This window comes from Oryzias latipes, chromosome 8 (genome assembly GCF_053564925.1).
Source record: "Oryzias latipes strain Hd-rR chromosome 8, Olatipes_Hd-rR_3.1".
Taxonomy (NCBI): Eukaryota; Metazoa; Chordata; class Actinopteri; order Beloniformes; family Adrianichthyidae; genus Oryzias; species Oryzias latipes.
In genome coordinates, this window is record NC_136244.1 from 470,001 (window position 1) to 494,117 (window position 24,117).

General features: G+C 46.3%; 1 protein-coding gene across 4 annotated transcripts; it reads right to left on the bottom strand.

Moving 5' to 3' along the window:
* Positions 1–3,533: 3,533 nt before the first annotated feature.
* On the bottom strand, positions 3,534–23,873 carry LOC101174813 (SWI/SNF-related matrix-associated actin-dependent regulator of chromatin subfamily E member 1). Of its 4 annotated transcripts, none has more exons than XM_023957906.2 (11): positions 23,733–23,873; positions 23,381–23,420; positions 19,935–19,978; positions 19,486–19,584; positions 7,088–7,168; positions 6,538–6,669; positions 6,158–6,329; positions 5,906–6,078; positions 5,736–5,837; positions 4,835–5,048; positions 3,534–4,161 (listed from the first exon to the last, which is right to left on the bottom strand). In XM_023957906.2, the coding sequence occupies exons 2-11, from the start codon at positions 23,385–23,387 to the stop codon at positions 3,845–3,847; spliced, it is 1,341 nt and encodes a 446-aa protein (XP_023813674.1). In that variant the 5' UTR covers positions 23,388–23,420; positions 23,733–23,873; the 3' UTR covers positions 3,534–3,844. The 4 variants fall into 4 exon arrangements, with proteins under 4 accessions (XP_023813674.1, XP_023813672.1, XP_023813676.1 ...); XM_023957904.2 differs by having other exon boundaries at positions 7,076–7,168; XM_023957908.2 differs by lacking the exon at positions 19,486–19,584.
* Between the last annotated feature and the right edge of the window lie 244 nt (positions 23,874–24,117).

Genomic DNA, 24,117 nt, shown 5'->3' on the forward strand with positions numbered 1-24,117 from the left:
AGTATAAATCTATTGTTTTTTTGTTGTTGTTGTTGTTGTTTTTTTAGGGTAAATCTATTGTTTACTTTTGGACTTCTTTTGAATATTTTTATTATTATTATTATTATTATTATTATTATTGTTTTTATTAATAGACTTATTTTTTTATTATTTATTGTTTGTATTGACTTACTATTGATTTATTATTATTTTTGTTGGGTTTTTCTAAATAATTTAAATTACATGTCAAAGAGGTCTAAAACTCCTAAATGTTTACAATTTTTTTTTTAATTCTTTGTAATAATTTTTTTATTTGTAAGAAGTCCTGCAACAATGCATGTTCATTAAAGTTTGAGCTTTTAAGGCTGACTGTTTCTCTTCTTTAACAACAACAAATGATGTCTCTATATATATGTTATATATATAAATATATTTACATACATGTATAAATATATATAAATGTAAAAATATATATAGTATATAAAAGCTACTTAGACACCTCTAAAAGCAATAGAAATCATTGTCATGTGGGCGTCGTCGACCTCACCAAGATGGCGTCGCGCTCTGCCACCGTCGGCCAGGCTTCTAAAACGGGCGTGTCTCCTCTAGTGATAGAACTCATTGTTTGGAACCTCCTGATCTCCCAAAGTCTGTTTCCTGTCCTCCCTGAGAGCTTCACCTCGTCCTTCTTCAGATTCCACCGCTTGGTTTTCTGTCCTTGTCCTGTCATCTTCTTCATCACCAGAGTCATCCTCACACTGCTAATCGATGGCTATACCGCAGCCCCCATTTTGCAGTCTGACCTTTCAGATGACATCTGAAGAAGACGTGGTTAACCTGTTGGCTCCTCCCTCCACTCTCACCTGTTCTTCACCTCTGTCCTTTCCATCTTTTTCACAGAGTCTTCCTCCATCTGCATTCCTGTTCTGAAAACCAGACTTCCATTCTCCTTCTTCCACCAACAGCACTCTAGTATTCACCAGCACCTGTTGGTCAATAGCAGGGGTGGTAAAGGTAGGTGTTCACCTGGGGCCCCCAGTACCCTGGGGCCCTGACCACTAAACAAAAGTGTTTAAATTCCCATCATTACTTAACTCTGTCATAAAAAATCACTCTAAATCACTGAAATAGTGTAGGACTGCTCATTTGAAGGTGTTTTATCCTCCCCCGTCTCTCTGCAGCAATGGAATATTCCGGTCAACAGCAAGTTAGCGAGCAGAGAATTCAGTCTTGCCAGAGTGGGCGTTTTTCTGCCCTATCAGGTGGTTTTGATCCCGCCTTTGCTTTAGCCAGGTGGACATAATTTGGGCGGGTTTGGTGTCAGTTCGGCAGCCTTAGTTCCTTCTTGAAATACGTTTCAACCAGGGTCGTGCGGGGGAGGGAGGCGGGTGAAGCAGTACTTCCCCCGCCATCCTGAGATGTATAGCCTGCTACTAATAGAATAAACACTTGTCCATTAATGTGTTACATAAATACAATTTCTATGTTTAATTCTAATCCTTTTTTTCTCAAATTCCTGCTCCGTTTCAGCTGGCCTCCCAGCAGATCCCGCCGTCTGCAGCAATCCCACGTGAACTGGGTTGATTGTCCGTCGCTGCCCGATCTCAACAGCCCTGCTGGCAGCTGTTCCTGACCCGGGTTATGACTAACCTGGTATGAAAGTTGTGTTCAAGATTGTTTTAATTGTCCTGTCTAGCAGCAGAGCTGAGGGCCTCTATGTTGGACAGATGTTACTGTTACAACAGGGTTGATGGATCAGACACACGAGGTGTATATCTGCATAAACCCCTTTTGGATTTCAAGCTAAACGTTCTTATTATATTTGTCTGCATTTCTTTTTGGACGGGATAGCAGACAAATGTAGAGTGGGAAATTCCTGATGGAGGACGTGGGTACAAGAAAGGAGAATCGGGTTTATAAAGAAACACACAGGAGGGGTAGGATCAAAAACAACAAGATGCTACAAGTTTCTCAAAGTCGACGAGTTTTACTTCCATGTGTAGTTGTTTGCTGAAGGGCTGGACGTGTCCACAGATGCACTCATCAATGATGTGGGGGCTCCACAGGGGACAGTCCTACCACCGTCTCGGTTCTTTACATCATTCTGGCATAACTGGCAGTGCGTAGCCGGGTCTTCATTCTTGCCATTGAGTTGGCTTCAGGACTTGCCTTCCTCACTAGAGGTATTTAACTGTTGCAGCTCTGCTTGTTACCTGCTCCAGGTTGCCATTTGCCTGTGGAACTCCAAGTTACTTGTGACTGTCCTCAGTGTCTCGGGTCTCAGTGTCTCTGGTGCTGGTCCTGTAAGCAGTCCAGCTTCAAAAACCAAACCTGTGGACTGGCATCTTTTCAGCACTATGACCCTCATTTATGGGCTTCAGTTTTTGTCTTTTCTTCTTTATATGCTAATTATTCTGGTGTACAGCACTTTGTGTTAACTTTTGTATGAAAAGTGCCATGTAAATAAAGCTTGATTGGATTTGATTGCTGTCTGCTTTTGTTCCTTCTGGGAGAGACCCCTCCCGTGTGGACCACCTCGCCCCTCTGTCACCATCCGATGTCAGATCCTGGTGCTGTGGATCAGGGAGTCGATGTTGCACCCGTTCTTTTAACTGTGAAACAAACGTATCTGGGTCTTCCTTTTGCACGCTGTGACCCATGGAAGTGAATATCTGGAGGCCAAGTCCTCGGTTTTGCAGCAAATGGTGGTCACCGTTGACTTTTGGAGATGCAGATCTCTGTTGTCATACTAGTGTGAACTAGTCTTCCATGTTGGTCACTAGGTTAACTGTGGCCAGCTCTGGTTTAGTTAGAATAATTGTCAGTTTCTTGCCCAAATGTTCTGGTTTGGTCAATGGTCCGTTTCCAGTAGCAGAGGCTTTTATTGCAGCGGGGACTCTGTGAAAGGATTTGAAGTTGTAGAGTTTGACATTCTGATTCCCTTCTTTGAATTATACTTTTGGTTTTTTCTCCAGGATGCAAACTTCACTTTTGTTTTCCTGGTAAATGTTATTCAGAATATTTTTATAAATAGGAATATCTTGAGCTCAAAGACAGTTTTGTTTTAATAACTAGGCTTCAATCAGCAAATGTTTGCATGTGATGCGTGTTTTGAAGAATTTAATGTTTGATTCATTATTTTGCGGTAAAACTGCTGAATATTTCAAGTGTGCCACCATGGCACCGGCCCGGAACCAAAGTGATCCCTCATTGTGGTTCATCATAACGTGTTTAAGTGGGCGGTGTAGCTGTGACCCCTCTGGGCCACCGTAGAAGGCTGCTGTAAATCCCAGCTTCACAATAAAAGCAGAAACACGGCGCTGCGCCGTCAGATGAGCTCCTGTTTTGGAGACGGACATTTGACCACAAGTCTGAAAGCCACGGCTGCTGGGGGGGTCCACTTGGAACCAGAGCTGGTTTCTCAGAGCCAGCAGTAATCCAGATTCCCGTCCATGACGACAGACTCTGGAACCCCATGGAGAACCTGATGGAGGACCCATTAGAACGGATGAAAACCGGGATAGGTGACGTTTTCCAGAACCAGGACACAAACATGAAAGAGAAGATCTTTATTTGGTCAGTTTAGACGGTACAAAAGAAATCCTGGGACTAAACCCTGATCTTTAGCTGGACTCTGTGAAGAAGCTAAACACAAGCGAGCGTCTGGACTCGCTGATAATCCAGAAGAACCACAGCGGATCTGGAATCTCTAGAAGAGAGAGGAAACGCTGTGGATCCCAAACAGAGCAGAGGATCTAGAAGACTCTGGAAAGGTTACAAACATCAAAGACAAAAGCTTCAGCAGATTCTTTAAAAAACAGGAAGAGCTCATGGCGCTGCCCCCGGGGGCTCCACAGCTGTAACTCTACTCATACTGGTGGCTGCCCTGGCTGGGGGGCAGAAGTGGTGGTGGAGCTGGTTCCTCTGAGGCAGGGGGGAGGGCGGAGGGGGTCACTTCCTGTCCAGTAGGAGACTGTGAAGCCGCTGCTTCCAGGTTGTTGTCTGCAGGGGGGGGCATGCTGTTGCTGTCATCACTGGGGGTGCAGATGCTACTAGGAGAGCTGTTCTCCCTGGGGGGCTCAGGGGGAGGAGAGAGCATCTCGGAGACCAAAGATGGAGGCTCAGATGACGGCGTTGCGGCCGGCTGCTGGTCTGACGGCGGCTCTGAAGCGGCTGCATCCTCTGTCAGGTCAGGGGGGGGGACATGTTTTTACAAACATGAAGGTGGGGGGCACCTTGTGCTGCGTTCACAACCAACACGACTCACGCCTCAGATTTTTCTGAAACTGTCTTCATAAACTCTCTCTGGAAAGGCGTGGGTGGGAGGAGCTACCGTCACCTTTCAGCCCGAGCGCTGCCTGGCGCGGCGTCTGTCTCATGGACGACAGCATGTTTGGCGGGTGACCCCGTCTCCATGACTGCGTTCATGACATCATCCGGAGACTCTGCACCGTCTGCTGCAGGGGCGGCGTCTGGATGACGAGTTTCTGTCCCGCATTAGTCAGAGGAGGAAAAACTAAGAATAAAACCAGAGGAACGTTTTATCATCGCCTCCATAACAACAATATCGAGCGTTTAGCTCCTCCCCCTCGGACTCCACCCGCTGATCCCGCCATATAACACGCCACGTGCCCAACGTTGACACACTGATTGGTTGGCCCGACGCGTTCTCTTCACTAAAGTACAGATCGAACCTGGGACGTACTGGCAAAATCGCACCGCGCTGCGTCTGACGCTCAAATGGCGCCGCGGGACCTCAGACGGCGCCTGCACACAGACCTAACGGTGAACCTGGGCTGCGTGAGCTGCGTTGGGTGTGGACGCGGCTTCCCATAAGTACAGACCACGTGGATACCTGTCTCCATGGGCGTGTCCTCCTTGGTCCCTGGGGAGCTGTTGGCCGTGCTCTGCTCAGAAGCCCCGCCCTCCTGCAGCTGCTGAGCAGCCTTCTCCACTTGCTCCGCCGCCTCGCGCTCCCTCTCCTCGGCCCGCCGACGCGCCGCCTCCTCAGCAGCCGCCATCTCTGCTGCCAGCTTCTCCATGTCCACCTCCACCTTCTGACTGCACAGCTGTGGAACAGAACCAGAACTCTGAGGCCCGGACCTCTGCTGTACAACGGGGGCTTCACCTGCCCCCCACCTGACAGTTGGGGGTCCGTGCGTCTCCCTCTAAGGCTTCCTGTGTGCTAGAACCCTTCCTAGAGGTCTACTGGATCCAGTCCGGATGGACCTGGTGCTCGTCACGGGCAGAACTTTCAGGGTTCTCCACCTGTTTTAGTTTTTAATGTTTTATTTTGATTTCTGGAAATTCATTTGATTTTCTGATGTTTTTTATGTCCTATTTTTCTTTTGGAATTGTGTTTTCTTGTGACACAGACTCTAACCAAACGGCTCAGATCCATTTTCATAAATCAGTCATTCTGCTTTGAGGCGTGTTACAAAAGAATGACCCGTTTCTTCTGGTCAGGACGGCGACCGAACACTGTGGTCACATTCCAGAGCCCTGGCTTTGTCCTGACCTCTACCAGCACATCAGTGTTCAGACTCCGCCCTGTGTGACCACAGACCGTGTGACCGTCGGAAACCGGCGGTTGTATTTTCTAAGTGGCTTCAGACTTCAGTCAGGAGGAGCCTGCAGGCCAATGCCAGCCTTTTCGGGTTCCTTTGTGTTGGAACCGTAAAGCTGAGAGGAATGAACCTTTTCCTCTTCCTCCTCCTCCTCTTCCTCTACCAGCTTGTAGATGAAAGGATTCGTACCCTCTTCAGCTCCGTGTTGAAGGAATCGGTGGTCTCCAGGAAGCGCTTCTTCTTCTCCTGGTGACGATCTTCAATCTGCAGCAGCTCTGCCTCCAGCTTCCTCTGCAATCAGACGTCTTTTCATTAGTCCTGAAGAACCGTGAGGCGGCAGAACCGGGACAAAGACCCACCTGGTGCACCATGAGGGACTGGACCTGCCTCTTCAGGACCTGCATGCGGGCCGTGGTGACCACCGAGCGCACGTCTGGCACAACGATCTCGCTCAGGATGTCACTGATGAGGCGGTGGTTTCTCTGAAAGCGAGCGGCCGCCGTGTGCTTCACAGAGAAGCCGTCGTCGTAGTCTGATGAGGAAACGGATCAGCTGAGCCATGATGGCGGCGCTTCGTCATGCCAAAAGTGTGAAGCCTTTCCAAAACTTGCCATCAGGGTCTTCGGCGGGCTGGATGCTCATGTACGGCTCCCCCTTGTCTAGACGGCTCTGGCGCTGCCGGCTCTCCTCCTCCATGGCGGCCTCCGCCCGGTTCTTGGCGTTCACATAGGCCAGGTATGCGGGGGAGTTGTGGTAGGCCTTCAGAGAGTCGTTGTATTCGATCTAGAAGAGTGAAGATGTTTATTCAGACATCACACCACAGCAGGCTGGTGTGATGCAGAACACACGCGCTCTGACACCCCCCAGCATTTCCAGATGTTTGCAGCTGGGTCGGCCTAAGGCATCATTCTGCACCCAGAACTCCTGACAGCCTGAGGTTCTATTTGGACAACGATGCTGTCAGAAGGGAAAAGGAGCTCCTGCTGCCCACCTTTTCAGCCTCGTACTCGTTCAGGTAATCCTGCTTCTCCTCGTCGGTCAGGTCTCTCCACATGCCTCCGATGATCTTCCCGATTTCCCAGAGTTTCAGGTCTGGATTGGAGGCTTTTACTTGGTCCCATACCTGCCAGAGAAGACAGACGGGTCATCTCGGACCCCATCGACATGCAGCTGAGCTTAGATTATCAAGAGGTCACTTCAAAACCATGAGTGAGCATGGAAACACTCAGATGAAGCTGAAAAGATCGTTTCCTTGGAGCTTTGGTGGTCCTGCCAGTTTGAGCAGGTCTACCTGATGGGACATCAGCAAAGCCCCTCAGAAGACTACTGACACCTACTGTCTGTGGCTGCTAAGGCCAAACCAACAAAACTGGACTAGAAGGACTCGTCAAAGACTCGTGTTCCAACAAAGACATGTCTGAATGAGGATATGACGTGTTGGGGATTGGTGCCATCCCCGTCTACGCCCTCAAAGTTTCAGGGGAGGGAGGACAAGCAGTAAAAGCAGACACCGTGGAGGGGTGTCTTACCTTCCTGCTTACCTTCCGGCTGTACCGCATGTAAGGCATCAAGGGCTTGTCTGGAGGTTTGGGAGGCTTTGGAACCGCAATCCCAGAGGAATTCTGTAGGAGAAAAGAGGGAGATTAAAAGAGATTAAAACCAACCAGAGCGCAAAAGGACTTGACATATTCTGAAAAAGAAACCAAAGCAGAGGTGTCCTTGATCCGTCTGACATAGGCCTTTTACATTTATAGTTGTTTAAATGACTGCTGCACATGAGCCACTGTTAACGGTCCTAAACAAGAAGCAGTGATGGAGAGGAGGTCACTGAACAAGCTCTTATCCATCATGGACAACCCAGAGCATCCTCTCCACCCTGTTCTGGACAAACAACGGAGCTCCTTCTCTAGAAGGCTCAGACAGCTCCGCTCCAAAACTGCCCGGTACCAGAAATCCTTCCTGCCAAATACTATAACCCTGTTCAATAATTCACAATGCAGAAGATAACCTTTGCACATTTTTTTTTTCTCTTTTCTTTATTTTGCACATTTCTTTTGCACATCTCTTTACCTGCACTGTTATGTAAATAGCTCTTTAAATTATACCACATTTTCCTTGTTCTCTTTTTTATTTTTATTTATATTATTCTTACTCTTTTTTTCCTGTCAGTTGTTATGGTAACGAACAAATTTCCCACGTGTGGGATCAATAAAGTATTTCTGATTCTGATTCTGATTCTGAAAGTATTCTCCTTCTGAGACGGAGGGAAATCCTAGTCATGGTCAGTCTAAGCGTCCTCAGGCTGCTCTGGTCTCGTTGGCTCCATAGTCATTTTAGATCCTCCTGTCAAACTGAACAGATTCAATCAGCCATCAGGAGCAGCTAGAGCAGGGGTCCCCAAATCCAGGCCTGGAGGGCCGGTGTCCTGCTGGTTTTCCAGAAACCCTCCCTTATATGCTGCTGATTACCTGGATCAGGTGTGTTTAGCCAGTAAGGAGCTTCAATGGCAGGTTAGTTGGAAGACATGTAGGACACTGGCCCTCGAGGCCTGGATTTGGGGACCACTGAGCTAGAGACTTTGAGGGAGTTGGAGCGAGTGGCTATGGCTCTGGTATGTGTTGTAGTGATTACTGCAGTTAATGGGGGGTCGTCCATGCAGCACTGATGACAGATGAGCCGGCAGCACTGGCTCTCTCTGTGTCAGGATCCAGATCCTGCGTTTACAGAAGTCTTCGTGGAACAGCGCCGCCTTGTGTTTATGAATATACACAGATCCACACGCCCACAGGAGCAGTGCGGTCAGCCCTCTGATCCTCCAGGAAAATGAAGCGGTAAAGGAGACGGAGTGGAGCACCGCCTCAACATTGATGGCTTATTTGATTGCTTATTTTTGTTCAAATCTGATCTGAACTTCTGGACCTGCAGATGTTTCTACACATTAGATTTATCCTCATAATTTATATAGTTTCATTGTTGCTCTCATGTAATGGTGTGATTGTTTTTGCCTTCATGTATTTTATTGTTCTTAACCAGTGCAGCACTTCATCGGATCAGTAGAGGCGTTTTAAAATGAGCTTCATCAATAAACTGAACTTCTAAAAGTGACAAACTTGTTGAAATGAAACATGATCCGCTGATGCTCACGTCAGCAAGACCTTTCCGTGCTCAAGCCCTAACACAATGAGGGCAGCAAGAGTCCATTTAGCGGTGATGTTTTACCCCTCTGAGGGCCGCCACCTTAATGTGGTGGAGGGGTTGGAGAGGACTCCAAGGTGGTAAGGGGCCCTGGTGGGGTCTCCCATGGCAGACGGGTCCTTGGTGACGAGGGGGACAAAGGCCGGCTAAGAACCCCACAATCAGAGCTCCCCCTGGAGCTAGGCCTTAAGCCATAGGCCATAGGCCTTAAGCCATAGGCCATAAGCCATTAGCCATAGGCCATAAGCCTCAAGCCATAGGCCATAGGCCTTAAGCCATAGGCCATAAGCCTCAAGCCATAGGCCTTAAGCCATAGGCCATAGGCCATAAGCCATTAGCCATAGGCCATAAGCCTCAAGCCATAGGCCATAGGCCATAGGCCTTAAGCCATAGGCCATAAGCCTCAAGCCATAGGCCTTAAGCCATAGGCCATAGGCCATAGGCCTTAAGCCATAGGCCATAGCAAAGTTTTGAAACATAGATACCCATCCATCACCAACTTTGGTATGGACCTGGCAACTAACGTATTCATTACTGATTTGATTGATTAGAGACCACTGCTCTAGAGATACAGAAGGTGATTTTCTTTATGGCAAGAGAATAAACATTCATTATTATTCTATATCTAGTTGTCATATTTGACAGAGAAGTCAAGATCAAGTATGCCAGACACATTTAATCCATTGATTTTTGTAAATCTATTGATTTTTAAACCATTGATGTTTATCATTTTTAATATGTGTTTTATGATTATCAGCAGATGGCCATTTTAAAACTTCCTCAGGGATTATTAAAAACCCTGTCTGTCTATTCGTCTAGCTATCCATGCATCCATCCATCATAATTAGATGCATCAGCAGAAAAGAAGAGGAACGTTGCATTCATGCAAGCCAAAAAACTCAACTGTGTTCATAAATGAACATCTGACAAAAAATGGGGATAGTGCAAGACAGGCAGGGATGTTAAGAAAACAGGAAAATACTGGAACATGGAAAATTAGGGAAGAGTATGGATCTGTGACCGGGATGGACCTGTTCTAATGAAAGAACTGGAGAAGGAGCAGACTAGACAATCATAGCTGGCAGAATCTATAGCCAACATAAGGAAACAAGCTTGGTCGCACATTTACAATAGACAAATGCCTGTTGGACAAACATGGAACCATTTGGAACCGATGGACACCTGACACCAGTGTCATAAAACTAGGACAGAAATAAACCCCACTTCTTTGGACACCAGTGACTTCCAGTATTAATCAGAGTCATGCCATCTGAAGAAATTCTCTGAGGACTCTGTGGTTGTCGGCTGCATTAATGGTGGGCAGGAGGAAGAGTACAGGGAACCTATGGATAAATTCATGAGGTGGTCTGGAGCAAACCACCTGCTGCTGAATGTGGAAAAGACCAGAGAGATGGTGATGGACTTCAGGAAGAAACCACCAGCTTCCCAGCCTCTCAGCATCTTTGGCAGAGATGTGGCAGAGGTGGAGGGGGTCCAAGTACTGGGGAGCAACCATCCACAACAGACTGAGCTGGAAGAGCAACAGCTCTGCTGTGAATCAGAAGGCCAGCAGCAGACTCCACTTCCTGAGGAGGCTGAGGTCCTTCAACGTCTGCAGCAGGATGCTCGGGATGTTCTAGCAGTCTGTTGTGTTCAGCACTCTGTTCTTCTCTGTGGTCTGCTGGGGGGGGCAGCATATCTGCCAGGGACAGTAATAGACTGAACAAACTGATCAGAAGAGCTGGCTCCATAATAAGATGGAGGTGTTTGAAGCTGTGATGGAGAGGAGGACTTTAAATAAGCTGGTATCCATCCTGAGCATCCTCTCCATCCTGTTCTTGACGGTCAGTGGAGAACCTTCTCCAACAGGCTAAGGCAGCTTCACTGTCACACCAACCGCTACAGGAGATCTTTCCTACCTCACTCCATTGGACTCTAGAACTCGTCATCCATTTGCCATAGATAAACTCATTTAAGTCTGTTTTTCTCCTGAGCTGTCATCCAATACAACTGTTTTCACTGATGGTTCTTTCTGATTGATTGTTCTGTTCTCTCTTGTCACCCATTGTTTGTTTGTTTGTATCTTTAGCCTAACGCCGACGCTGCAACAACCCAATTTCCCGAGCTGGGATCAATAAAGAATCTTTATCTTAATGCTCTTTGATATAAATTTGATTGAGTAAAAAAGACAGACGGGCAATGACTTGTAGTTCCTAAACAAGAGTGATCTTTTTTTTATGCTGACGAGGCGTATGATGAGCGTCCACCAGGAACTGATGGATGAGGAGGAACAAGGTCCCACTTATTACTGGCGTGGGAGGCGGGGCTATCGGTCAGCTGTCAGGACTCCAATAACATGGAGGCCGATTCTCCCTTCAGTTCAGATGGGGAGTGACAGGATTTTGTCTAAAAATGTGCACAGCAGAAGTTCCACTCGCCGCGAGCTGTTCCCCCCCCGAACACAGAGGAGGAGCCAGACACGCCTCCAACTGTGAGCAGATTCCAGAGTCCAGAGGGATTCACTCCACAACTGCACTCAAAAAGACGTTTTCTTGTATTCTTTGGAACTGGAACAATAAGAAAACAATTCTGGGGGGAAATCTGATGGACAACAAATGTTTTGAGCTGCCTGGAAGCTGAAGCCCCCCAGGCAGGAAGTCCAGACTCTGCTGCATGACATCATCAGAGGACGCAGCGTGGAGGCGTGAGGCTGGGTGTGCCGCTTCAACGGAACAGAAACGGTTTCTTGTTGTATGGTTTTAACACATGAAAAAAAAAAAAAGAGGACATGAAAAGACTAAACCAAATTCATATGTTGTCCTAAACATGACATTTTCAAAATGTAAGAAAAGAGGAAAATTCAAGAGCAGACAAAAAAGACGTGTTGGCCTCAGACTCTAAAGAGTTCAAACACAAACTATGAATTTTATATAAGATTTAGATGTATTTCTAGCAGAAAGTAAATATTTCTAAAATGCAGAATAATAGAATGTATGCTGTTACTGACAGAGCACCTTCTACCATTCATTTCAACAGTCTGAAACGATGGCATCTTTAAAGAATTCAGAAACCAACATTAAATGTGGTCAAAGTGCTTCACCTCCAAAATCTCCTCCAGCTCCGTCACCAGCTCCCTCTAAAACAGTGAAACCAAACATTCCTGCTGAAGATGCCTGTGACTGAAGGTTCAAAAACATCAACTAAAATGTTTCCTCTTCTCATCATGTCCTGGACTGTATGTCCACACAAATGCACACGGCTTGGTCAGGTGGATTTGAAGCAGCAGCTACTGAAGGTTAAAAAAGCAAAACCACTTTGTATCTGAAGCAAAGTGTTTCTTGAGGTCAGAGCAGGTCAAGAAAAGGCTGAGACCCCGAGCTGCTGCTGCTGCTGCTATGTTACTAAAGCTAACAGTTTCAGATCTTCATCTGCTGCACAGCTCCATAGCATGAAAACCTGTTTCTGACTTTACAAAACCACTTTGGCCTACAAGACATCAAATCTGCCGAAGAACACAAGCTAACTGGAGACCAGCAGACGTTTGCTGAGCTCATGCCAAACAACATCAGATTCACGTTTCAATGTCTCTCTACTCATAGACTAGTGTTCAGACTAGACGGCCCAGACGCCGGTGGGAGGAGCTCAGTCCTGATTTTAGCCTCATCACTACATGAGAGCATGACTGGAACGGCTGGACATCTAATCACAGATCATGGATGATGCTAAGAGATCAGGTTGGTTTATTCTGAAGAGCTCTAGTAAAACATTGGTGACCACGTCTCCATGACTGCGTTCATGACATCATCCAGAGACTCTCCCCGTACGGCGAGCTTCACCGTCTGCTGCAGCGGCGTCTGAATGATGGCGCTTTTAGCACGACTTCCACCTCCCTGTGACCCCGTTTGATGACTTCCTGTCCCGCATTAGTCCGAGCAGGGAAAACCAAAATCAAAGTTAGAGTATCTTTGATTAATGCCTCATTCAAATGAGGAAAATATCTCAAGGTTCAGGGGAGAGCGAGCACGTTCTCTCTCATGCTGGCTTTGAATCCCGTCTTCAACACGTCGCCGGCCAAAGCAGAGTCCCTGATTGGTTGAAGTGACTTGTTTTCTTTGGCAAAGCTCAGATTTTGAACTCTGTATGCGCCGTTTGACAGGCGGTCCTGCCAGACGCTCAAATCGCGTCGCAGGGCCTCTGATGGCGTCTGAACATTGACTTAACATTGAACCTGGCCGCCTCTGCGGCGGGAATTGCGTTTGCTGTGAACGCAGCTTTAGAAACTTTTCAATAACAGACCAAAGTATGGAAACACTATTTTCATATGTATGTAGTCGTGTTCACAGCACCATGACTTTGAAAATTCCTCTGACAGCTCAATATTGTTCTAGATCAGCCCTCGAAGAAATAAGCTGTTAACAGAAGTTTTACCAAAAACACAAGTTTCATGGAGTATTTACTAGTTATAAAGTATTTTTCATTTGATTATTTTTGCCAGTTTTTATAGATTTGAAAAGAGAAACAGAAAGAAAGAGAGCTTCTTTTCAGTTTGAGAGTGAACCCACGATCATTAATTCATGTCACATGCATAAATACAGTGGGGAAATAAAGTATTCAGTCAGACACCAACTGTTCTGTTCTCCCTCTTCGAAGGATGAGAGAGGCTGGTAATTTTCATCACAAGTAAACCTCAACAATGAGACAAAATGAAAAAAAATCCAGAAAATCACATTGTCGGATTTTTTAAAGAATTTAGTTGTAAATTATGATGGAAAATAAGTATTTGGTAAAAAACAAAAGTTCATCTCAATACTTTATTTACCCTTTGTTGGCAATGACAGCAGTTAAACGTTTTCTGTAAGTCTTCACAAGGTTTTCACAAACTGTTGCAGATCTAGAGCAGTGATGTTTTGGTCCATTCCTCCATGCAGATCTCCTCTAGAGCAGTGATGTTTTGGTCCATCCCTCCGAGCAGATCTCTAGAGCAGTGATGTTTTGGTCCATTCCTCCATGCAGATCTCCTCTAGAGCAGTGATGTTTTGGTCCATTCCTCCGAGCAGATCTCCTCTAGAGCATTGATGTTTTGGTCCATTCCTCCATGCAGATCTCCTCTAGAGCAGTGATGTTTTGGTCCATTCCTCCATGCAGATCTCCTCTAGAGCAGTGATGTTTTGGTCCATTCCTCCATGCAGATCTCCTCTAGAGCAGTGATGTTTTGGTCCATTCCTCCATGCAGATCTCCTCTAGAGCAGTGATGTTTTGGTCCATCCCTCCGAGCAGATCTCTAGAGCAGTGATGTTTTGGTCCATTCCTCCATGCAGATCTCCTCTAGAGCAGTGATGTTTTGGTCCATTCCTCCATGCAGATCTCCTCTAGAGCAGTGATGTTTTGGTCCATTCCTCCATGCAGATCTCCTCTAGAGCATTGATGTTTTGGTCCATTCCTCCATGCAGATCTCCTCTAGAGCAGTGATGTTTTGGTCCATTCCTCCATGCAGATCTCCTCTAGAGCAGTGATGTTTTGGTCCATTCCTCCATGCAGATCTCCTCTAGAGCAGTGATGTTTTGGTCCATTCCTCCATGCAGATCTCCTCTAGAGCAGTGATGTTTTGGTCCATCCCTCCGAGCAGATCTCTAGAGCAGTGATGTTTTGGTCCATTCCTCCATGCAGATCTCCTCTAGAGCAGTGATGTTTTGGTCCATTCCTCCATGCAGATCTCCTCTAGAGCATTGATGTTTTGGTCCATTCCTCCATGCAGATCTCCTCTAGAGCATTGATGTTTTGGTCCATCCCTCCGAGCAGATCTCTAGAGCAGTGATGTTTTGGTCCATTCCTCCATGCAGATCTCCTCTAGAGCAGTGATGTTTTGGTCCATTCCTCCATGCAGATCTCCTCTAGAGCAGTGATGTTTTGGTCCATTCCTCCATGCAGATCTCCTCTAGAGCAGTGATGTTTTGGTCCATTCCTCCATGCAGATCTCCTCTAGAGCATTGATGTTTTGGTCCATTCCTCCATGCAGATCTCCTCTAGAGCATTGATGTTTTGGTCCATCCCTCCGAGCAGATCTCCTCTAGAGCATTGATGTTTTGGTCCATTCCTCCATGCAGATCTCCTCTAGAGCAGTGATGTTTTGGTCCATTCCTCCATGCAGATCTCCTCTAGAGCATTGATGTTTTGGTCCATTCCTCCATGCAGATCTCCTCTAGAGCAGTGATGTTTTGGTCCATTCCTCCGAGCAGATCTCCTCTAGAGCATTGATGTTTTGGTACATTCCTCCATGCAGATCTCCTCTAGAGCAGTGATGTTTTGGTCCATTCCTCCATGCAGATCTCCTCTAGAGCAGTGATGTTTTGGTCCATTCCTCCATGCAGATCTCCTCTAGAGCAGTGATGTTTTGGTCCATCCCTCCGAGCAGATCTCTAGAGCAGTGATGTTTTGGTCCATTCCTCCATGCAGATCTCCTCTAGAGCAGTGATGTTTTGGTCCATTCCTCCGAGCAGATCTCCTCTAGAGCATTGATGTTTTGGTCCATTCCTCCATGCAGATCTCCTCTAGAGCAGTGATGTTTTGGTCCATTCCTCCATGCAGATCTCCTCTAGAGCAGTGATGTTTTGGTCCATTCCTCCATGCAGATCTCCTCTAGAGGAGTGATGTTTTGGTCCATTCCTCCATGCAGATCTCCTCTAGAGCAGTGATGTTTTGGTCCATCCCTCCGAGCAGATCTCTAGAGCAGTGATGTTTTGGTCCATTCCTCCATGCAGATCTCCTCTAGAGCAGTGATGTTTTGGTCCATTCCTCCATGCAGATCTCCTCTAGAGCAGTGATGTTTTGGTCCATTCCTCCATGCAGATCTCCTCTAGAGCATTGATGTTTTGGTCTATTCCTCCATGCAGATCTCCTCTAGAGCATTGATGTTTTGGTCCATCCCTCCGAGCAGATCTCTAGAGCAGTGATGTTTTGGTCCATTCCTCCATGCAGATCTCCTCTAGAGCAGTGATGTTTTGGTCCATTCCTCCATGCAGATCTCCTCTAGAGCATTGATGTTTTGGTCCATCCCTCCGAGCAGATCTCTAGAGCAGTGATGTTTTGGTCCATTCCTCCATGCAGATCTCCTCTAGAGCAGTGATGTTTTGGTCCATTCCTCCATGCAGATCTCCTCTAGAGCATTGATGTTTTGGTCCATTCCTCCATGCAGATCTCCTCTAGAGCAGTGATGTTTTGGTCCATTCCTCCGAGCAGATCTCCTCTAGAGCATTGATGTTTTGGTCCATTCCTCCATGCAGATCTCCTCTAGAGCAGTGATGTTTTGGTCCATTCCTCCATGCAGATCTCCTCTAGAGCAGTGATGTTTTGGTCCATTCCTCCATGCAGATCTCCTCTAGAGCAGTGATGTTTTGGTCCATTCCTCTATGCAGATCTCCTCTAGAGCAGTGATGTTTTGGTCCATTCCTCTATGCAGCTCTCCTCTAGAGCAGTGATGTTTTGGTCCATTCCTCCATGCAGATCTCCTCTAGAGCAGTGAGGTTTTGGTCCATTCCTCCATGCAGATCTCCTCTAGAGCAGTGATGTTTTGGTCCATTCCTCCGAGCAGATCTCCTCTAGAGCATTGATGTTTTGGTCCATTCCTCCATGCAGATCTCCTCTAGAGCAGTGATGTTTTGGTCCATTCCTCCATGCAGATCTCCTCTAGAGCAGTGATGTTTTGGTCCATTCCTCCATGCAGATCTCCTCTAGAGCAGTGATGTTTTGGTCCATTCCTCCGAGCAGATCTCCTCTAGAGCATTGATGTTTTGGTCCATTCCTCCATGCAGATCTCCTCTAGAGCAGTGATGTTTTGGTCCATTCCTCCATGCAGATCTCCTCTAGAGCAGTGATGTTTTGGTCCATTCCTCCATGCAGATCTCCTCTAGAGCAGTGATGTTTTGGTCCATTCCTCCGAGCAGATCTCCTCTAGAGCATTGATGTTTTGGTCCATTCCTCCATGCAGATCTCCTCTAGAGCAGTGATGTTTTGGTCCATTCCTCCATGCAGATCTCCTCTAGAGCAGTGATGTTTTGGTCCTTTCCTCCATGCAGATCTCCTCTAGAGCAGTGATGTTTTGGTCCATTCCTCCATGCAGATCTCCTCTAGAGCAGTGATGTTTTGGTCCATTCCTCTATGCAGCTCTCCTCTAGAGCAGTGATGTTTTGGTCCATTCCTCCATGCAGATCTCCTCTAGAGCAGTGATGTTTTGGTCCATTCCTCCATGCAGATCTCCTCTAGAGCAGTGATGTTTTGGTCCATTCCTCCATGCAGATCTCCTCTAGAGCATTGATGTTTTGGTCCATTCCTCCATGCAGATCTCCTCTAGAGCAGTGATGTTTTGGTCCATTCCTCCATGCAGATCTCCTCTAGAGCAGTGATGTTTTGGTCCATTCCTCCGAGCAGATCTCCTCTAGAGCATTGATGTTTTGGTCCATTCCTCCATGCAGATCTCCTCTAGAGCAGTGATGTTTTGGTCCATTCCTCCATGCAGATCTCCTCTAGAGCAGTGATGTTTTGGTCCATTCCTCCATGCAGATCTCCTCTAGAGCAGTGATGTTTTGGTCCATTCCTCCATGCAGATCTCCTCTAGAGCAGTGATGTTTTGGTCCATTCCTCCGTGCAGATCTCCTCTAGAGCAGTGATGTTTTGGTCCATTCCTCCGTGCAGATCTCCTCTACAGCAGTGATGTTTTGGTCCATTCCTCCATGCAGATCTCCTCTAGAGTAGTCGTGTTTTGGTCCATTCCTCCATGCAGATCTCCTCTAGAGCAGTGATGTTTTGGTCCATTCCTCCGTGCAGCTCTCCTCTAGAGCAGTGATGTTTTGGTCCATTCCTCCATGCAGATCTCCTCTAGAGCAGTGATGTTTTGGTCCATTCCTCCGAGCAGATCTCCTTTAGAGCATTGATGTTTTGGTCCATTCCTCCATGCAGCTCTCCTCTAGAGCAGTGATGTTTTGGTCCATCCCTCCGAGCAGATCTCCTCTAGAGCAGTGATGTTTTGGTCCATCCCTCCGAGCAGATCTCCTCTAAAGCAGTGATGTTTTGGTCCATTCCTCCGTGCAGACCTCCTGTAGAGCAGTGATGTTTTGGTCCATTCCTCCATGCAGATCTCCTCTAGAGTAGTCGTGTTTTGGTCCATTCCTCCATGCAGATCTCCTCTAGAGTAGTGATGTTTTGGTCCATTCCTCCGTGCAGATCTCCTCTAGAGCAGTGATGTTTTGGTCCATTCCTCCATGCAGATCTCCTCTAGAGCAGTGATGTTTTGGTCCATTCCTCCGAGCAGATCTCCTCTAGAGCATTGATGTTTTGGTCCATTCCTCCATGCAGCTCTCCTCTAGAGCAGTGATGTTTTGGTCCATCCCTCCGAGCAGATCTCCTCTAGAGCAGTGATGTTTTGGTCCATTCCTCCGAGCAGATCTCCTCTAGAGCAGTGATGTTTTGGTCCATCCCTCCGAGCAGATCTCCTCTAAAGCAGTGATGTTTTGGTCCATTCCTCCGCGCAGACCTCCTGTAGAGCAGTGATGTTTTGGTCCATTCCTCCATGCAGATCTCCTCTAGAGCATTGATGTTTTGGTCCATTCCTCCATGCAGATCTCCTCTAGAGCAGTGATGTTTTGGGGCTGTTGCTGGGCAACACAGACTTTCAACTCCCTCCAGAGATTTTCTATGGGGTTGAGATCTGGAGACCGGCTAGGCCACTCCAGGACCTTGAAATGCTTCTTATGAAGCCACTCCTTCGTTACCCGGACAACGTGTGTTTGGTTTCATCTGACCATAGGACATTCTCCCAATCCTCTTCTGGATCATCCAAATTCTCTCTAGCAGACTGTAGACGGACCTGCACATGTACCGGCTTTAGCAGGGGGACACGTCTGGCCCTGCAGGGTTTGAGTCCCCGGTGGTGTAGTGTGTTACTGATGGTAGCCTTTGTTCCTTTGGTCCCAGCTCTCTGCAGGTCATTCACTAGGTCCCCCGTGGGATTCTGGGATTTTTGCTCACTGTTATTGTGATCATTCTGACCCCACAGGGTGAGATCTTGGGGGGGGGGGGGGGGGGGCAGATGGAGGGAGATTCTCAGTGGTCTTGTACGTCTTCCATTTCCTAATAATTGATTTCTTCACTCCAAGCTGCTCACCTGTTGCAGATTCAGGCTTCCAGCCTGCTGCAGGTCAACAGTTTGGTTTCTGGTGTCCTTAGACAGCTCTTTGGTCTTTAGTGGAGTTTAAGTGTGACAGTGTGAGGTTGTGGACAGGTGTCTCTGTATAGATAACCCGTTCAAACAGGTGTCATTACTACAGGTAACCAACCAGTGGAGGACAGAGGATCCTCTACAGAAGAAGTTACAGGTCTGTGAGAGACAGAAATCTTGTTTGAAGGTGACCAAATACTTATTTTCCACCATAATTGACAAATTAATTCTTTAAAAATCAGAAAATCTGATTTTCTGACATTTTGTCTCTCATAGTTGAGGCTCACCTATGATGAAAATTACAGGCCTCCCTCATCTTTTTAAGAGGGAGAACTGGCACAGTTGGTGGCTGACTGAATACTTTTTTTTGCCCCACTGTAGCAGCAGCATGAGCTACCTTAGATATGAAACACCAGAAGGACTGAAGCTGAGCCAATCTATGAGTGTTACACATTCCCAAAGCTTGTCTATTAAAAACCAAATAACTGCCTCTCCTGGTCTTGAACGGTTCAACCTCCATCCTTCATTAATTACCCTGCTGGAGCCTCCGGAGCTCCCTCCCAGCCGGAGGTTGTTGTAGGCCAGATGGCTGTAGGGGTTGTAGCCCACAAACCCCGGGGTGGAAGGCATTTGCTGATGGAAGACAAATGAGACAAAACACGGATGAGAAATGGCTTACGAACAAGAGGAACAGGGAGAAACATAAAAAAGTGAAAAAGGGGAAACGTGAAAATATAAGCTGATTTCTTTGATGGACAGGCAGAGGGCAGCTGTTCTGAATGAGTGTGAACTGTTGCATCTAGATGCCGCGCTTCAGCGTTGGAGGAGCCAAACAGCAAAACTAACTGAACCACTGGCTAGTCACTAGAAAATACTGAGCGTCATCAGTCTACAGCAGGAGTGGGGGCTCTGCTCCAGCCCCCACCAGGTGAGCCAGCAGCAGCACAGCCATGGTGACATCAGAGAGGCAACCGGACACTTACTGTGGTTGGGGCAGGGGGAGGGGGTGGAGCGTAGGACGGGCGCTCTATGGTGAAGAAAAAAACAGAAGATACGTTAGTGAGGTCATCAGACTTCCTTCAGTTCCTGCTTTAGATGACGTCTGGCCAATGAGGCTTCAGGATGATCCACAGACCATAACTATGGAGTCCATTCAGTCTCAATGATCACAAACGCACACAAGCCGTTTCACAGATACACACATTGTGTTTCACACAAGCACACTAAATGTTTCAGAAATGCACAATAGATGCTTCACAAACATGAGGTTTTTTTAACATCCACTTGTAATATGAACTCACAGATCATGTGACTTGCAGAATGTGCATTTACAAACGCCCCCCCCCCCCCCCATTTGTGAGAGAGTCTAATTTTGAGACTCTCCTGACGCAGTAGGTCAACTAATGTTACCATTGGCTAATGAATCTGTCAATCAAACTCAGCAGCAAAGCAGGCGTGTTTGCTTTCACACAGGTGACAGAGAAAAGCCCCGCCCATCTTTGATTCTGTACCGGTCTGTTGTTAGCGTGTTAGCTTTAGCATGGCTCCTAGGTTTATTGCCTTGTGCAACTTTCTGGTGGACTTGGAAGCTCGTTAGAACTAGTGAATTTCCTCATCGTGGCATAAATAAAGTTATCTAATCTAATCAAAGCAACAGTGTTTGAATGCAGTTGACATCCCAGAATGGAGTCTGGTACAGAGCAAAGTGATTCCAGTTTCTCCACAGAACTTTCAGTGGAACTTGAGGAGCTTCTCATGATCCTCTCAAGGAAACCCGTGTCCGAGTGCTAAAATGATGCTAGCATCACAGCTAATAAGGATACCGTATTAGCAAACGATCCGATCGTACGACACCGTTCCCCGGATTCAATGCAAGCGTGTGTTTGTGAAACAGGTTGTGCACATTTCTGATTATTGGGACTGAATTAACTCCATACATTACAGACATCAGCTGATTTGTTGTGCATTCACACGTATACAGACTGCTGTAAACACAAAGTGACATTTTACTCCCACTTATGTCAACATCTGTGTGCTGCAGAGCCAATCACACGCCTTCCCGATGGTATTGCATAATGATATGTGCCTGTATTTGTCAGCATTGGGAACACCATTAAAACGCCAACAAAGACCCTCCACCCTGCATCTGTCGTCTTTGTACCGCTCTGTTACCAACCTGCCTGCTGCTGCAGCCTGATAGCCCACATTTAGACTCATCAGTCCACAGCACCTGCTTATCTTTTTCCTAAGCCCAGTCCCAACTCTTCTGTTCATACTTAACGCTTGAATGTGTTTCCATATTGGAAGTTAGACTTTAGAGCAGCACTGGTTTAGGGTCCCACTGGTTCCTGTCAGGCCTGAGCTGACAGAACTGCAGGACATTTTCTCATTTCCACCTCCTCTACTGCACCAAGTCTGTTTGGGCGACCCAAAGCGTCTACAATCCCCAATGTTGCCCATTGCTTTGTGCTTCTGTAACCCTTGTGCTATCCTAGGCACGTTAACGTTGGGAGTTGGGTCATCTAGACCCACTAGACAGTGCTCTGAACCTTTTTTCTTCAATGATTTGTGATCTTCACTGGTGTCCATGGATTACATGAAATCTTTCCACCTTTATCCACCTTTGTCATTGTAGGGAGAACACCTCAATGGAAGGGGGGGGGGGGTCATCTAAGATAGCACAAGGGTTAAAGGAGTGGAACAGCCCATTCTGAAGTCCATCTGCTCTGAACTCCATGTCTGGCAGAGACTTGCTGATGCGGCAGACTGCATTGTGTCTTGTTGCTGGGCTCAACTGTCTGTTACCTTGACAACAGTTTGGCTGTTTCTCCAGTACATCTGTTTCTGTTACTAACTGGGTTTCAACCTACAGGGCTCAGCATAAATCAGGACACCCCCCTTTCATTGATCAGTAGCTCAGTGAACAAAGGAAAAGTTTCCAAACTTTCCACCAGGTTGAGTTTTATTAAGTACTTCTTGAACTCCATAACATGAAATGAAGGTTAATGATCTGACTTTGATCACATCATCTTCAGTTTGACTTCAGTTGGTTGAAGTCAATATGAACACTGCAACAGAAACTACTACATCTAGTATTTTGGAGGAGCCCTGTGGTTTCTAAGGACAGCACCAAGTCTTGTAGGCATGAATGAACAGGTTGGCGTCATATTGGAACATCTGTCTTTGTCCATTCTTCAAGAAGAACCTCTTTCAGAGCCTGGATGGAGACTGATGCTCATCTTCTTGTAGCCTTCACCTTTTTTGTGCCAAGAAATGATTTCCTTTCTCAGATTTGGTGACATTTCTTTTCCATGGGGAGCCATTGCTGACAGCATGAAATGGGATGTTGGATAAGAAAGTCCTTTTCTAGTCACCTGTGCTGCACACCTCTTACATGAATCATTAGACTCACCTGAGGTTGAATGTCTGTTCATTGGGATTTTGTAGTCTAAGTTTGTCTTTTCTCCCAAGACGATGACTGGGGTGTTCTCATTTATGCAGCTGGGCTTGAATTAACTTGTTAGGAAAAAAGCTTTTTTGTGTGCAAACGAACACAGCTTGTTTGCAGTCAGTGAACCACCTGTGCAGGTGTGTTTAGTAGTTTAACAGAAAACGTTGATTCTGAAAGGACACTAAAGGTTTTCTGACACATGGAGTGGGGTGTACTTGTTTATGCTGATGAACTGTAGTTCAAACCCAGGAAATGAAAGCCTGGAATCTCTCTATATGAACTTAAAATGTAAAAATATCTTTAGTGTACATAAGATGTCCGTTTTAAAAAGGTGTTTTTTAAGGCAAGTTCTTTTATAAACATCATGTCATCCTGAATATGTCAGTGTTTACCTCACAGCATCTATGTTGCTTCAAATTCAACTTTTCTTAATTATATTACAATTTAATATTTGATAAGGAAATACAAATTGATTTAATATCCATTTAAATTTTTGTTCTTCTGACTAGCTTTGCAGTGATGCCTCCTTTTTTCTTGGACAGTAATGAGAGTTTTGACACTAGACGTTTCATCTTTGATTCGGGTCACAAACATTTTGTTGTTTTGCTTTTTATTCAGGATTAAAGTTAGGCCCTGCATGTGATGACTGTCTTAAGCTTAATGTCTGAATGGTCTTTGTACCATTGGAAAGCTTTCTTGAAGCCCTTTCCAGAGACTTACAGACCAGGACAATCCAGATCCACATACAGTTAGGGCGAATCGAGAACCCAGACATGTTGGTACCTGAGGTTTTACCCAGTTGTCCCCCAAAAACAAAGGCGACCATAGACATAAATATGAATAATTAGCTGAATTTTGGGCCATCGGGGACATTTCATTCATTCTGGGTTCAGACCGTAAACCGTCATCATCTCTGGGCCTGACTGTGGTTCCGAAGAACAGTCTCCGTTTCTATTGGTCAGCGGCGGATGTACTTACTCGACATCCCGGTTGGTTCGGAGCTGCTCCGCCGGTTCGACTGGAAACAGAAGCAAAGTTTTCCGGTTAGCAGCAGAAAAGGAGTCGTTAGACACAAAGCGACCCGCGGAGGAAGACGGAGGTTAGGTTAGAAATCCTTCACTACAGCCGTAACTCCAGCCGGCTAGCAGCTCTTTCTGGCCCGTCTTTGTGAGCGGGACAAGGCCGCAGCCCGACGGCGAACAGCTGCGGGTCCCGCGGCTGAAAGGCTCCACGTCACGTCACGTCATTCCCACACAAACACGCAGAACGGGAACGTGCCCACATCTAATCATACATTTCACCCGTTTCATAGAGAACAAACATAGCAAACCTGTTAGCCTCGCTTTTTCTTTGTTCCCTCTTTCACAGTAAACCGGAAGCAATACAAGAACTTCCGCCCAAACGCCAATCTTTTCAAAGTAAAAGCGTAACTGTGTTGTGGTTCTTTAAATGAACGAGTGTTTTTCTTCTTCTTCACTGCACTTATATTCTTTACCTCATAAGATAATCTGTCCATGGTCATAGATGCTGAGACAAACAGATTTAAAAAAGGAACAGAAAAATGAAACTTATTTATTTGCTTCAGCACATAATCCTTGAAAGCCATGTTTTGACAGCAAAACAATAAAATGAAGAAATTAAATTAAAAATGTAATGAACCCTTTATATTTGTTGATTAATCTGAAACTTTCACATCTGATGCCATGATAACTGAT

What these genes read in the sequence shown, in the direction of transcription:
- LOC101174813 (XM_023957904.2), bottom strand. An exon ending in GCCGGAAGGTAAGCAGGAAG is followed by an intron (nt 6,670 to 7,075) that starts GTAAGACACCCC and finishes CTTCTCTGGCAG; the next exon opens with GTATGGGACCAAGTAAAAGC. An exon ending in TCAACACGGAGCTGAAGAGG is followed by an intron (nt 5,049 to 5,735) that starts GTACGAATCCTT and finishes TCTGTTCCACAG; the next exon opens with CTGTGCAGTCAGAAGGTGGA.